Genomic DNA, 16,399 nt, shown 5'->3' on the forward strand with positions numbered 1-16,399 from the left:
TAAGAAATACATAGATAAGTTGATGAGTGTACAGAGAGGAGTGAAGGGGATGGACTTTAAAACCATGCCTGATTGGTATAAGGAAGGAGAGATGATTAGCTTGATGAACAGAATCCTAAACAGAAGCTATCAACCCATCAATCACTATTTACTGGGCTCCTACTATGTGCCTTTCTGTTTTTCTGATGATCACGTGTAGCTTTTAGAACTTCCCAATAAATATTCATATTGACCTTTGAACAATTCTCATCTTTATATATATTAATAAATAGTTCTAAAGAGTTAATACTTCAAGGGCAAGGACAAGCACAATCTCAGGGAGTTATTGTTCTGCAAATTGGGAGATTAAACATGGGCTCTGGATGTTGATTCATTAATTCAGGTGAAAGTAATGCTAGGATTGGTGGTTGCTGTTAGACTGATCTACAATGTCCATCCCCAATGGAAACATAGTATCATAGGGTTTAGAACTGAAGGGAATCTTAGAAATCAGTTAGTCTAAACTCCTCATTTTACAGAGGAGGAAATTGAGACCCACAGACATTAATATAAATGATTTACCCAAGACCCTGTAAAAGGAAATGGAAAACTCAGAAATTCTGATTCTAAATACAGTGTTCTTTCCACTACACCACACTACCCTTTTGATCTTTGCATTTGTGCCTTGGAAGTAGTTCTTGGGAAGGAAGAGGACTATGAAATTGTCTCCATAGAAAAAAGTAAGGTTTGAAGCAACTACCAATGTTCTCCTTTGGTCACCTAATCCTCTGGAGAACTGACTAGTGAGAATTCTTTCTGCTTTATGGTTTCTTTCTGTACTGCTCTTTTCCTGGGAGTACCTCTTTTGATTCTCTCCCCTAATGGTTTTGATTTTCTTATTTTACTTGTGAAAAGTAGAGTTTATTTAAAGGTTCTGGGTACAAAGTCAGGTGATTTAGAAGTAAATGGTACTTTGCTTCAAAGAACAACAAAAAACCCACAACAAATAAGCCTTTCTAACTTGGCGTCCAAATAAACAAAACTGATGTGGATTTTAATTCTAAGGGATTAAAGTCTTGAAAAGATGTTGAATTTTTAAAATATGATTAAAATAATTGTGTATACATGTAAAATGGGGTTAAAAATTCATGCTTTTGAACTACTATAAAAATAAAAGCTAGATATTTTTATTGATTGCAAAATGGCTTCGTGGCCCTGTTCCTGACTTCCAGACTCAAAACCATACCTCTGCTGCTGTTTCATCCCGGAACTTCCCTCAGCACCCAGGCGTCCTTGACCAACAACATCCGATCATCCCAGTGCCCAATGGCCTTCGGAACCTGGAATGTTTTAAGTCCTTCCCTCTTCACCTACTTGTAAATTCCTCTTGAGGCCTCTACTTTGTGAAGGAGCCCAAGCCAGCCTTCATTCCCCTCCTAGCCCTGTTATTGACTTCTGGAATTTGAAATCATGCCTCCATATTCAGTGCTTTTAATCTCTTCCTCCGCTCCTCTTCTTAGCTACCTTTTGTCTTGTCTTCCTCTGTTATATTTTATGTTATATGTTATATTTTAAGCTCTTTGAAGGAAGGGATTGTCTTTCTTTTTGCTTTTATTTATATCCCCATCACTTAGATCTATACCTGCACTGTAAGTGCTTAATCAGTCATTCTCTTCTGCCCTCCCTCTTGTTCTTCCCTCACTCCTCTTGCTTCCTCTTCCTCCCCCCTTCTCCAGTCCTTCCTTCTTTCCTTTATTATTTTTTGCTCCCCTCCTTTTATTTCTTCCATCCCTCCTCCCTTCCTTTCTTCCCTTTCCTTCCATTCCTCCTTCCTTTGTTCCTTCATTCCTTCCCTCCTTACTTCTCTTTCCTTTCTTTCTTCCTTCTTCCCTCTGTCCCTCCCTCCTTTTCTTCTTATATATTGAAATAGAATCTTCATCCCATTAGCGTTACCTTTTAATATTGGACAGATTTTCCAGACTCCGGCAGCTCCTTCTCTATTGAATTGTCCTAATGCCAATTCCATGTAGAAAAGTGGCATCCCAGCAATCACCATGAAAAACAAGTATGGGACCAGGAAGGCTCCTGTAAAGGAAGGATAACATGTGATCACCAAGGTGATAGATATGCTAAGATTCCTGTCATTGAGGCAATGAGCTCATTTTTTTTTTTTTAGTGCCTTCAGAGTTACCAAATGCACATTCCTCCTAACAATCCTGTGAAGTAGGTAGTACAAGAGTTCTTATCCTCACTTTACAAGTAAGGAAACTGAAAGTTAAAGTTGCCTATAATCACACAGTTGGTTAGTATCACTCTTTCCCTTATACCATGCTGAATGAACATGAAGTGAGGTTGCTAACGAGATTATTCAGGGATTTGGAGTTCTCATCTATGTTTCCCCATAATGGATATAGGTGTATGAACTAAAGGAGGATTTGAATTACTGAAAATTCTCATGAAGTCAGGCCACTGGAGAGATATGCCAGGGCTGAGACTTCCTGGGACTGGTGGAAATCTATATAGTATTACTGGTTTGTGGGGATAGAGGCATGGAGTCATAGCTATGTCTAGAGCATAGCATCTGTGTCACAGATGAGTAGTGTCATACTCAAATAGAAACAGATCCCTGAGGGTCACATATCAACTTAGAAAACCACAAATTAACATGATCCATGTTGAATCATTATTTTGCTAAACATTTCTGATTTTAATATTGTTTGGGCAGCACTTGACAGTTTTGTGGTTGTGGCTGAAATGCCTTAAGTTTGACATCTCTGCTGTAGACCACCATCACCAGACGTGAACATCCTCTAGGTTTTCAACAATTCACTGAACTTGATTGTGCCAAGCATGTCATTTCATCAGCAAGACAGTGTCAGTCATTTTGACTTTTTTGGTATGTTATGAGGTATTACCCAGTCAGTGCTTCTCAAAGCACTCTATAAATACAAAATAGAAAAATGATAAATGAGGATTGTAGAATTGAGACTTCAAATCTGTCTTTTTTTGTGCTTTCAAAAGGTCCATTTAGTTGAATCCCCTCATTTTACAGATGATGAAATCCAAAGATCACACAGGTAGTGAGCAATGAAACTAGGATTCCAAATTAGGCTATCTGACTCTAGATCTAGGATTCTTTCCAGTGTAGGCTTCTTTCCTGGAATTGTGGTTGGGTGATATGAACAGATTTAGTGGAGCTCAATAATGGGGAAAACGAGTCTGGAAAAGGCAGTAAGAAGCAAAGAGCGTCTCTACTCTTCTTACTGGTCTAGGATGCTGGGTCTAGGATCAGGAGAGAAAGGGCATCTGTTACTGGGGAAGATAGCCAGGGATGCAATGCCTTTTAGAACGCTTCTGTTAATTCCAGGAGATGGAACAAGTGCATTTTTATGAGAGATTCAGGATGAAGGGGAGTCCATTAAAAAGAGAGTGGGAGTTCCAGGGGGTACACTTGAACATGAGGGGAGAAGAGGATATGGCTTGTGGACATTCATGATTGAGATGGATGAGGATAAGTTTATGGTGAGAAGTAGTAGAGCAAAGGGAGTTTTCACTCAGTAGGTGGCGGGGATATGGGGAAATGGATTTGACAGTTTGCCTGCCATAATATGGGAGAAGTACCAGTTGATATGGGTCCCTGTCCTCCAGGGTGCAGTGATAACTTTATACAGCAGTAGTAGGGGATACTAAGTAGTGTGATAGCAGGGCAGCTAGGTGGCACAGTTGATAGAGGGCCTGGCCTGGAGTTAGGAAGACTCATCTTTGTGAATTCAAATCCAGCCTTAAACACTTACTAGCTGTATGACCCTAGGTAGGTCATTTCACCCTGTTGGCCTCAATCTGGAGAAGGAAATGGCAAACCACTCCAGTATCTTTGCCAAGAAATCCCCAAAGGGGGTCATGAAGAGACAGACAAGAATGAAACAACTCAATAACACAAGGTGATGGCATGAGTTTTCATATCACTATATGCATAGGGAAGCAAGAAATAAAGACTCCAAGAAGTTATTTCTTGGCATTTAGGGAAGTAAATAACTGGTACTTTCTGACCTTGTTCATATAGTGCCAGTAGATAGATGAAGTGATTCTCTTAGAAGACATTACACAGAGGAGCAAGCCATCATCTTCTGATCTTTGAATCTTGGGAAAACCGGAATAATGATGGCTGTAGTATTTATCTAACTAGGTTATGAGAAGCAAACGAGATGACGTATGTAAAGCACTTTCCCCATCTATAAGTGCTTTGTAGACATCATTTGATTATTATTGATAGGCTATTATTGTCAGCAGCAGTACCACTGCCGCCATTGCCAGCGAACAGGGAGGCTACTTTGGAGAGCTGGAATTCCATTGGTTCTGTGAGTTTACAAGACAGAACTTCAGGAAGAAGTAGGGTTTTCCCCAATACAGATCAGAAAATTGAGACCAATCGGTAATTTTCCTAAGATCACACAGCATATTATTGGCTCTTAAATTTGTAGTCCAGTTATTTGTTGGCTACAACATGGAACTGAAAGTTCAGCCTAAACAGGCACCTTGTATGTTGTCTCCATTTGCTCTTTCAGATGCATTCCTCTGAGTGCCCTTCTAATTCCAAGTCAAGTTGAATATATCTATCTTTTAATAAAAATAAAATAGTCATTGCTGAAAAAAAAAAAGATGTACCTCTATTTGGAAATCCAGAATAAATTCAGACAATTTAAAATTCTTATATCAAATTAGCTTGAATATGATAACATAAACTAGTCTTTATGATTGCAGGTAAAGTAGTGCACGTATTAGGATTTTTAATACCGGAATTTCTTATTGCTTTTAAATATCTGATGAAACTGACATTGGGATTTTGGGGGGAAAATTATGCATGTGTGTATATATATATATATGTATATATATACATGTACATATACATACACTTTATTATGCCTCATCAACCAAGCCAAGATCAGCGTTCAATCCCTATGAGGCATAGATTACATTAGTTCCATTGCCAGTACCTTCTGCCATAATGGTTAATAGAGGAGGTAGCCTCACACTGGTAGTCAGGGATCCCAGTTTCTAGAATTGTAGGATTTAGATATATGATAGATCTTAGAGATCTATTAGTTCAACTCTCTCTCAGTTTATGTGTGAGGAAATTATGGGTCAAATCAAAGCATTTATTAAATACCTATGATATGCCAGGCACACACACTAAGCACTGGGGATACAAAGTAAGGCAAAGGACAGCCCATGCTCCTAAGGAGCTAACAGTTTAATGAAGGAGATGACATTCAAACAATTATGTACAAAAAAGATGTGTATAATCACTCACACTCACATACCCATATATGCAAATAGATGAGATGGATGAGATGGATAATGTAGGTAGATAGGTACATATGTAGATAGATATACATAGATAGATAGATAGTTTCAGAGGGAAGGCACTAGCTGTAAGAGAGATTGGAAAAGACTTTTTGTAAATGAGTTTTCAACTACAGGAGAGAAGAGGAGCAATAGGGAGATGAAATTTCTTGTGCAAGAAAAAGCAAGGAGGCCAGTATCAATGGATAGGAGAACACATAAAGAGAAGTAAGGTATATGAAGACTGGAAAGGTAGGAAAGGGCCAGATTATAGGGGGCTGCAAAAACAGAAGAGAGGAGTCACTGAAATTTATTGAATAGGGGATGTGACATGGGCCTGACCTGATTAGATCAATTCAACATCTAGGTGGAGGATGGGCTAGAGAGGGGAAAGACGAGGCACAGAGATGAAGCAGCAAGTTATTGCAATAGAACAGGTGTGAGGTGAGGAGGGCCTGTACCAGGGTATTGTCTGTATCAGAGGAGAGAAGAGGCAAATATGAGACAGATAGTGAAGGTAGATTGGAAAGGATGTGGCAGTTAAATGAACCATACAAAGTTGTATAGGTAATAAACAATGGAGTCAGGATTGAAAAAATACAGTGCCTTTTCTACTATACCATGACTCCTCCCTGATTCTAAGTAGGCAAATAGAATTATTATTACCAAAATATTTAATGAATATTTACTGTAGTTTACACGTTAGTTTGAAGTTGAATTTATGGCAGAGACAGATGAGCTAGATGGCACAGTGAGTAGAGCTGAGTTCAAATTTGGCCTTAGATACTTACTAAGTCATGTCAGCCTGGGCAAGTCACTTAACCGCTGTCTAACTCAGTTTCCTCATCTGTCAAATGAAGAAAATAATTACACCTATCTCCCAGAATTGTTGTGAGATAATAAGTAGTAAATGAGGTAATATTTTTGAAGTGCTTTGCAAATCTTAAAGAACCCTAAATCTTAAATGCATTATGATAATGATGATGATGATGATATAGTAGAGCTGTTGTTATTGAGTCACATCCAAATTTTTGTGACCCCATCTAGAGTGTATTGGTACAGATACTGGAGGAGCTCACCAGCTCATTTTACAGATGAGGGAACTGAGGCAAACCCAGGGCAACATAGCTAAGAAGTGTGTCTGTGTCTGGATTTGAACACAGGTCTTCATGACTTTAGGCCCAGAAGTCTAATCATTGGGTTACCTGGCTGCCTGATATAGCAGACTATTTTTTATTTTTATTCTTACATTTTACAGATTATAGTGGATCATTATGCAATTAATCATTTACTCCACCAACAATCAATCTTGTGGTTATAACCTCCACGTTTCTAGAATAGAACTCCTCTCTACTTACAAAGCTACAAGCTAAGTTCAGGCCTTCATTATCTTCATTATGGACAATTGACTTCCTAACTGATATCTCTGCCTCAATTCTTTTCCCATTCTAATCCATCCTGCACATTGCTGTCAAAGTGATTTTTCCTTTAGTAAATCTCAGACCAAGCCACTCCCTCACTCAAAAACTCCAAAGACTCCATACTGGATAAAATACAAACTCCTCTGGTTTTTAAAATCTTTCACAACAAGGGTCCAATTTTTCTTTTTTATCCTTTGTCTGTATTATTTCCCTCCCTGAACTCCACAATTCAGTCAAATTGGCCTTCCCTCTGTTCCTCATTCATGGCACTCCATTCTCTATCTGCTCCATGCATTTGCATTGGCCAACCACCATGACTAAAATGTGCTCCTTGCCCACCCTCTACCTCCCAGGATTCCTCTTTTCCTTCTAGACATGATGCATGCCTTTCCTAATCTACCCGAATCCTAGTGACCCCCTTCCTTAGCTCTTCTTAATATAATTATCCAATATTATTTGCATATATTTCCTCTGTGAATACATTATATATGTTATCTCCCCTGATAAAATATTAGCTCCTTAAGAGAGATGGTTTCATTTCTTTATATTGTTTCTAAGTATTTAGTGCAATCAATACCTGACACATAGTAGGTGCTTAAAGAATGTTTGTGAATTATTTTTATTTGCATACATAATTTATAATACATTGGGTACCTTATATAATTAGTATGAATTATACATTTATTCCAACTTCATAACATTTGGAGAATAACTTTTATAAATCAAAATGGTATTGGCTCTGCTATTAGCTAGTTGTGGAATCTTTGGCAAATCACTTCATCTCTCTGGGTTTCAAAATGATCTATAAGGTTCTTTTCATTTCTAACATTCTGAGATTCTAACACTATAATGATCATCACAAATCCATCCTCTTTCCTATAAAAATAACTCAAAGTATCCTAGCAATTTGATATATAAAAATAACCTCATATATGCCCTATTACTAATAGGACAGAAGCTTCATAGGATAAGAGGGTTCAATTTGGAAAGAACCTTGAAAGTCATGAGAATCTGCCCCACCATTTTACAGGTGAGAATACCAAGACCCCTAAAAGTTAAGTGACTTCGTCAAAGTTGCAAAGCCAATTAGTGAGAGATCTAGGACTTGAACCCAAATCTTTTGACATTTAGTTCAGTGCTCTTTCCCTTACACCATTTAAATGGCATTATTTTTTATTTATAAACTACATAAAACTCATGAATGTCTTGTTTCTATTTACTCTTATCTATTAAATACCCAAGTTATACTTATTAGAAATGCACAAAAATATTGTTCTGGGCCTTACCGCCTCCATTTTTGTAGCAGAGGTAAGGAAATCGCCAAACATTAGCAAGGTCGACTGCAAAGCCAATCACGGAAAGGAGAAAGTCAATCTTTTTGCTCCAAGTCTCTCTTTCTTCTGTTTCAATGCTGGTTTGGGCTGGGTTAATGAGGGTTGAATTGGTGAATTGCATTCCATTTTGCTCTTTAACAAGAATGAGCTCCATTTCCTTGGGGCCCATGGCATTGGATTCTTTAGCCACCATTGAAGACATCTGCTCCACTGGGAATCTAGCTTTAATTATGCACAGACTTGGGAAGGATGAAATATTATGAAGCTTCTCAGCTTTTCCCTGTGTGGGTCATCAATGTAAAAAAAAAGCAAAGAAAAAAATTATTTAACAGGCAAGAACCACTTGTAGATACACCACATATCATGTGGCACTTAAAATGATGGAAGAGAAAAGGGAGAAAATGGAGAAACAAAAGCATGTGTTAAAGGGAAAGGGTGATAAATATAGATATACTCCTTACATTAAAAGTAAAGTGTAACTCTCCTAATTTGGTATTCTGGTACCAAAAACTTTTCCTGCTTGGAGTACAATAAAGTTTTGATAGTAATTTAATATTCATAAAATTTTGCATAAACAAACTTTTAAAAGTAATATATGCATTTGTCTAGTCTAACAATATAAAGCAAGATACAGATAAATAAAATCATCTGAAATGGATATAAAATGTAGCTATCTGCAGAACACAAAATCAAAGACACCATCAAACTTTTCTTCTATGAATGCCTACTGATACACCATTCACCCTACACAACCTCTTTTACATTCCTCCTCCTCCAACTCCCCTCTCCCACTACCAAACATCAAAGAAATGTGCACATGGCTTCCTGATTTATAATATCAACTACCAATTCAAAGAGAGAAAACCCAGGAATATCTAATACATCCAGAAGTTCTACCATATAAGTAAATTTCTTTGTAACATAGTGAAGGGGAAATAAGACACCTCAATTTTACTTGTGGTTAAGGCAATACCTCATACTTTAAGTTTTTCTTAATATAATACTTTTTTTCAATATTTACAATTCAACAGGAAAAGTTGGGTTAAAATACTCATTTATTCCAATTTCCAAATAAGATCATAGCTTTCATGCTCAAAGAAATATTAAGAAGTCATCCATTCAAACCCCACTGGAATAATCCCTTTTAAAGATAAAACTGAACCCCAAAAAGTTGTGACTTCCTCATGATTATTCAGGCAAGCAGTAGTTTTTGAATCCAAATCTGCCAACTCCAAACTCATCTCCCTTTCATTCTGCCTCATTCTGCAACATTTTTCAGCATAAGAACCCAGAATTGCAAACATGATGGTCACCTCTGAAGTGATTATTTCCCTGCAACTCTTTTCAAAGGAAACCACCTTAATGTCAATTATTTCCTTTTTGTTAAACATTTTGCACTGTTTGATTCATGTCTTCCCCAAGGGCAAACCCAGCAAATAGACTTTTTAGATTTCTGTTGCTTAAAGATGCATTTGGTTTAGGAAATACCTAAGAAAGAATCCAATAGGAGGTGGCATTAATCTGTCTAGATTTCAAAGCTCTGACATTTGTGCTTTGTAAAAGGTCATTTGTTTCTTCTTCAGCCACCTGTATGAACTTGAAATGAAAAGTAAGTACATCCATTTAACACACACGCACGCAGGCACACACACACACACATATACACACACACATTTTGGAAGTATGTAGACACAAATTCCCAAAGTAACAGCTGCTGAAGGTAAATATTTTTTTTCTCTTGTATAAAGTGCCATGGGTGTCCAGCCTCATTGCCCTCTAAAGAGAGAGCTTTCCACTAAGTTCAATGGGGAGAGAGGGTAACTGGACACGTTTTCCTTTTGCTTCGCTGAGTACTGTAATACCGAAGCAAAGATTTTTCCAGTCAAGAATAGTATTTCTCGTAAAGTAGACACGCCACCCTTGCCCCCAGTGAATCATCTTTCTTACAAAGCTCCTTAACCAGTGTATTTGTTGAGAAAATTATTTTTTTTGGACGAATATTGGGGGATATGTCTGCCCATCACAGGTCTCTTTATGTCTCTGGGAGAAATGAACCAGACTCGTTATGTACTGTCAGGCTCTCTGATTCACTAAAGGAGGAATCGTGACATGAAACTAACATCAACAAACACATATTGGCCGCCCACTGTGTGGCCCGCACCGTACTCTGAAGAGACCCACCTGTTTAAGGAATTAAAAAAAACTAAAAAGTCAGTGCCCTAGGAAAGATGGACAGGATAGTTTTCTCTGGATCTATGGTCTCCCTTTAATTTGTTTTCTTGCATGGCAATGTACTCTGCAAACTGCAGCAGCTTCTTCCAGTTCACCAGTGCTTTAGAAAAAGCAGGATTGTGAGAAGAACGAGGTTGCACAGGGGAGGTGGGCAGTGGAGTCCTAGACTTCAATGCTGCCCTTCGAAGCTGCCCGAACGAACGCCCAAGAAATGAGAGTTTCGTCGGAGCTGGCTTGGGAGGGGACCGATTCTCTTAAAGACGCGGTTCTGGCTTTCAAGTCTCGGAGCACAAAACAAAGACGTCTCTTCAATTATTCCAGGGGCGAGGTGGCTAAAGAAACAGCGCAGAATTGCTTGTCTAGATGATTTCAAACAGGCCCTTTCGTGCCCACGTTTATGGTTTTCAATAATTTCGAGTTGCACTTTCAATGCTAACTCTTCACCACATTACTTTTCGGGGTGTGGGGGTACCGTCTCTAGTTGCCTCTTCTCTAAATCGCTGCCTCTATTGACCCTCACCCTCAAACCCTCATGGACACGGGAGTGAGCATTCTGGTACCCAAAGGGACTCCCTATGCCCTAACCCCCCAGTCGTGGAGAAAGCGCTTCTCAAGCAGGTATGGTGGGGGGAGGTGGGTACAAAGGCCCTCTCCCAAGAAAGGGTTGACCCGACGGAACAGGGGGAAAAGTGGGCTACGAGGGTAGAGGCAGGAGTTCTGGGGGGAGGCTTGGAGTCCGGAAGACCCCGGGGCAGGGTGGCGGGTGGGCAAAGGTGTAGCCAGGTAGATTCCTAACCCTACAGGGGTCAAGCGCTTCTTCCCGAGTCGCTTCCTTACCTGGCTATGGAGGAAGCCGGCCCTCCGGATTATTATTTTTTTCCAAGACTCAACTGGTTTGTCTTAGTTTCACCTTCATAGAAGGGCTTCCAAGTCTGCGGGGTTGCCTCGCAGACTTCTCTGAAGACACGAGCCGGAGGGACCGGCCATTGGCTCTCTCTGGGACTTCAAGGCTTCTTTCAGTCTCAGCTCGGCGCTCCCGGCTCCGCGAATCCTCCCTCCGGCCCCGCCCCGCCCCGCCCCGCCCCTCCTCGCCCCGCCCCTCCCGCTCCTCTCTCTCCACTCCGGGGGCCAAATTCCTCCTCCCTCCCTCCCACCCCCAATCCCTGCCTCCCTAGTCGAAGTGCTGGCCTGCTGACCTCCCGCTTCGTGCCAGGAGGTCCCGAGTCTCAGGCTCCTAGAGTGGTCTACTCCCCCTCCTCCGTTCCGCACTTCTCCTCCTCTCTTCGCCGGGTAGGGGTTGGTTTGTTTTTGAAGGGGGAGCGAGAAGCAGAGAAGCGAAGAGACTAGCCCACCCCGCACACCCCTGCACTTTGTTTTCGGAGGTGGGGGCAACGGCAGGAAGATCCCTGCCTTAAAGTTCAGTCCCAAAATGTTAGGGAATTGGCTAGAGAGGGATCCTGCTTCCGCGCTGGGGGAAAAGACCCCTTTTTCTAGCCCCTCAGCCAAAGCCCTGACCCCCTGCGCCGAACCAAGCAAATTCCTGGCCACGCTTTCTAAGGTCTCCCAGAGTCTCTTGGGGTACGATTCTTAGCTGAATCACATCCCCTGTCTTCAGCCGCTATGAACTAGGGCTTAGGCCCTTCGGTGTAGTTTGTGAGGTTGGAAGGTTTGTGGGAGGAATGGGCTAATCAGGAAGAAATAGTATAGATATGACTTCATTGGAATCTATTTCCCACTCACCTACCTAAATAGGCAGATTGGTCTAAGGGAAAGAGGGCTGAACTTGGAGTCAGGAGGACCCCTTGGGTGACTAGGGTAAATCACTTAAGCTCTCTGGGCCTCAATTTCTCCATCCGTTAAATGAGAGTGGGTAGAATAGAAGGCATCTAACTAAATTCCTTCCAACCATAAATCTATGACTTCTGAAAGCTATCTTGTACACTTATTAGCTACATAGCCTTGGATAATTTTTTCAACCTCTCTGAGTTGCTTCATTGTAAAATGGATAAAATTTAGCATCTTGGGAGTCCTGAGCTTCAAAACAGAAAGTGAATCTCAGAGAGTTTCAAAACTTAAAGTAATTGATATATGTTATTGATTATATAAAGTAATCGATATATGTTAGCTATTTACAGACTTTTTTTTTTTTTTGCACAAGGCTGGGAAACTTGAACTAAACAGTTTGCCATTTATGTTTAAGAAAAGCTGCACAGTGTTCTAGAAATGCGTTAAATAGTAAAAAAAAATTCCTATTCTTATGAGTTCTAGTCAAATCAGAACCCAAGGGTCTGACCTAAACAGCGGGTCCTTCCAACTACAGTCTCTCTCCTCTTAACCCTCCGGGACTCAAAGAGCTTTAGATGTGGAAAGCACTTTAGAGTTGATCTAATTCAACTCTTCCTTTTACAGATATGTATATAAATAAGGAGGCCCAGGGAGGTGAAGTAACTTGGCTTAGGTAAAGTAACGTGTGGCCCCAAGAGTAGTTGCTTGCAGAGTCAGTACTGGGGCTTCCCGAATCTTCCCGGTCCTCTTTCCACTACACCATTTGCTGACTTCTTTGGGACCCCTTTGACCAGCCCGAGAAGTTGAGATGGAGCTCCTGGAAGGCCTGCCCCGTAGTCCTTTTTTTTTTATTATTATTTATTTTTTCTTTGTCTAACTCACCACGGAGCGCCCAGAGCAAAAGATCCAGCACGACCACGGCACATCTGGCAACTTTTTTGCCAAGAGGGAATGGGAGATCAAAACGACCCTTCCTGGGCACTTACCTTCCGGGCAAACCTCACAAATCTTTGAGTTGAAACTAACCGGAGCCCCCTAGCACGTCAGACCCTCCAGCGCCCAGTCTCAGTGTCCCAGCTCAGGATATTTCCATCCAGATGCCAGGTTCTCCGCCCCCATTCGAGCTCGGTGATCTATCCAAGATTCTCTGTTTTCTTTTCCGGCTGCTGAGCTAGCTCTGGTTCATGGATTGCCGTTAACCCTCCTCTCTCCTCTGTTTAACTGGGCGCCTCTACCAGCAGTCCTTGGCGAGGTTGGCAAGAAGCTTTGTGGCCAGACTTTTCCTCCTCTAAGTAGATAAAGTAGGAGCACAATGTCGCATGGAAACGCGTTGCATCCTTCCTTCCTTTGCTTAACCCACCACCCTCCACCCCAGCTCGAAAAGATGTTTGTAGAGGAGGGAGCGTACCCTCAATACTTAAGCTATTTATTTCCGTTGGGCTAAATGAACTAGTCCAGAGGACTGGTTATTGTAGAGGCTGCGAGGGCTGTATACTGTTTTTTCTATTTGTTGCAATTAACTGAATTGCACGGAGTCACTAGGGCTGAACTAGAACTCTGAAAAAGACAAGTGGTTTATAGGGGACAGTTTCTTTATATTTTGCAATACAAACGTTCAATTCAACTCAGTTAAATTCAATAAACATTTACTGAGCCTTCATGCATCCAAAGCACTGGGCATTAAAAAACGTCAGTTCCAACCCTCATAGAGCTTATATTTTTCAGGGCACAGAGAGGAATGGGGAAGGATGTGTGTGTGTGCAAGTTAAACAAATATAAAGAAAATACAAAATAATTTCGAGAAGAAGAGAGTATCTTTTGGTCAGGAAAGTCTTCTTGATGCTCACTGAGTTGTGCTTTGGAGGAATCTAGGGATTCTATGGGACAGAAGAGAGGAGAGTGTGCATTTCAGATCTGTACAAAGTTGTGGAGGGGAGAGATGCAATATTCTCTATGGAAGCAGCTAGCAGATCAGTTTGACTAGGAAGTAGAGCTCTTGAAGGGAAATTATAAGAAATAGGAATGGAAAATATCATGTAAGCATTAAATAAATAATTTAGTGTCTACTAAGTTGAAGGCACTGTGCTAGATGCTGTATATTAACAAGTTAGTATATTGTTCTCAAGGACCTTTAAACCCAATGGGAGGGGTCAACTTGACTGTCCATGCCTTGGGTAGGGGACTATCATGACATACAAATCAGGCAAGCTACCCTAGCTGAAGCAGCACCATCTCCTCCAGACCCTAATGGAGTTACCCCAGACCCCTAAACCTGAGTCTTTGGAACAGCAGAAATTCTAGTCTAGAGTCCAATGATATCATTCATGGAAGCAACTCTGGAGATTTTGTTGTTGTTGTTAGGGAGTATCTTGACTCGTCATGACCCCATTTGGGGTATTCTTGAAAAAGATACTGGAATGGTTTTCTATTTCCTTCTCCAGCTCATTTTACAGATGAGGAAACTGAAGCAAACCAGGGATGAGACCTGCCCAGGGTCCCATAGCTATAAGTGTGTGAAGCCAGATTTAAATTCAGGAAAATGAGTTTCCTTTGGCAATTCAGCCTGGCAACTATCAGTCAGTCAGGAAATAAACATTTATTAAGTACCTACTATGTGCCAGACAAAGTGCTAAGTGCTGAGAATACAAAGAAAGCCAAAGACAGTCCCTGTCTTCAAGGAGCTCACAATATAATGGGGGAAGATATGTGAGTTTGTCCTTTGTTGCTGAAGAAGACCATACCATCAGAGAAATAATAACATGCCTTGCACTTGACTTTGTTTTGAGTGAGGGAGGGCTGTGCAGGTCACCAGCCTCACTTGTTCTTCCGAGCCATCTGAATTCAGTGACCAGATATTCATCAGGATGACTGGAGATGACCCAGCAATTGGGGTTAAGGGACTTGCCCAAGGTCACACAGCTAGTGAGTGTCAAGTGTCTGGGGGAAGATAACACATTAGAAGAAGGAAAGGTGGAGAGTCACTGGTGTGGGCATTATGAGGGTGGGAGGACCAAAGTCATGGGAAAAATGATGAGATGGCTGGACTATCTGGGAGGAGCTTCCACATGTCCACCTTTCACTCTCTCTCATCAGAGGGAGAGGAGGATTCCAGGGCAGCAGATACTGAGGAGGGTAGGAGTTTCAAAGTTGGGTGTAATGTTGCAGAATGATGAGTTTTTGGAGATTTAGCTGCTCCTGAAGTTCCTGCAGACACATCTATTCAAGACCCAGTAAAGAGAATTCTTGAACACCAAAGCTGTTGGCACTATCAAATGCCTCAACACCAGAAATAGATAAGATTGGTGGAAACAATGTTAAAAAAAGAGGCACTAAACTCTAAGGACATGGGACCTTTCTATTTTGCAGAGTTGAAACCTTCCCTATACCTTGTCTTCCCCATTAGAATATGATTTCCCTGAGAAGCCTGTCTTACTTTTCTTTTGTAACCCAGTGCTGAGCATAGTGCTTTGAACAGAGTAAGTGCTTAATAAACATTTGATTCATTCACTGGCTCTCACTCTCTTGGCTACTAACTTCCCAGGTTTCCTGGGACAACATATTCATGGTGCTGCCTGGTATTCTGAGACCAGCTCCCCACTTGCAAGTAAAGAGTACATAATATTACAGACATAGTAGTCGATAGTGTTAGTCTCAGAGTAAGGGAGATCTGAGTTCAAATTCTTCCTCAGATTTTAGAAGTGTGACCCTGGACAAGTCACTTAACCTCTATTTGCTTCAGTTTCTGAATCTGTAAATGGGGATAATAACACCTACCTATCAGGGTTTTATGAGGATCAAATGATAGTATGTGTGAACTGCTTTTCAAACCTTAAAGTGTTATAAAAGGACAAATCCTTAAGCAATGCTTTATCAGCTAGACTGGTGACTTTGCACAGCCCTGCCTTAAATCCAATTCACTTGCAAGTCATGATATCATCTTCTCCCAAAGTCATGGTCCTCTTAGAGAAAGAAGGACAAAAACGAACAGTGAGAAGTAGTAGCTACTTCACTGGGATCCAACTGGCCAGTTCCAGTTGGGCAATGCAGCTGCTTCCTTCCTTCCTTTCTCCCACCCTCTCTTCCTTCTTTCTTCTTTTCTTCCTTCTTTCCTTATTTCCTTTCTACCTTCTTTCCCTCACTTCTTTTCTCCTTCTTTCCCTCCCTCCTCTACATTTGTCCATACAGGGAAATCATATTCAGGGGCATCGCCAGTCATCCTGATCTGTATCTTGCCACTGGACCCAGATGGCTCTGGAGGAGAAAGTGAGACTCAGTTCTCTCTCACTTAAATCCAGTTCATTTCCA

The 16,399-nt window shown here is 41.0% G+C and overlaps 1 protein-coding gene across 2 annotated transcripts in view; it reads right to left on the bottom strand.

Annotated features, from left to right (window-relative positions):
• SLC6A3 (solute carrier family 6 member 3) overlaps nt 1-13,337 on the bottom strand; it is a 92,291-nt gene extending 78,954 nt beyond the window's left edge. The window contains exons 1-3 of one of the 2 annotated variants that reach the window (XM_072605364.1): nt 13,081-13,337; nt 8,030-8,357; nt 1,933-2,064 (exon numbers count right to left, since the gene is read on the bottom strand). In XM_072605364.1, the coding sequence (XP_072461465.1) occupies nt 1,933-2,064; nt 8,030-8,279 (382 nt within the window). In that variant the 5' untranslated portion in view covers nt 8,280-8,357; nt 13,081-13,337. Of the gene's footprint in view, nt 1-1,932; nt 2,065-8,029; nt 8,358-11,146; nt 11,285-13,080 lie in introns of those variants that run through there. The other variant, XM_072605363.1, reaches the window with a different exon arrangement.
• Between the last annotated feature and the right edge of the window lie 3,062 nt (nt 13,338-16,399).

Source organism: Notamacropus eugenii, chromosome 4 (genome assembly GCF_028372415.1).
Source record: "Notamacropus eugenii isolate mMacEug1 chromosome 4, mMacEug1.pri_v2, whole genome shotgun sequence".
Taxonomy (NCBI): Eukaryota; Metazoa; Chordata; class Mammalia; order Diprotodontia; family Macropodidae; genus Notamacropus; species Notamacropus eugenii.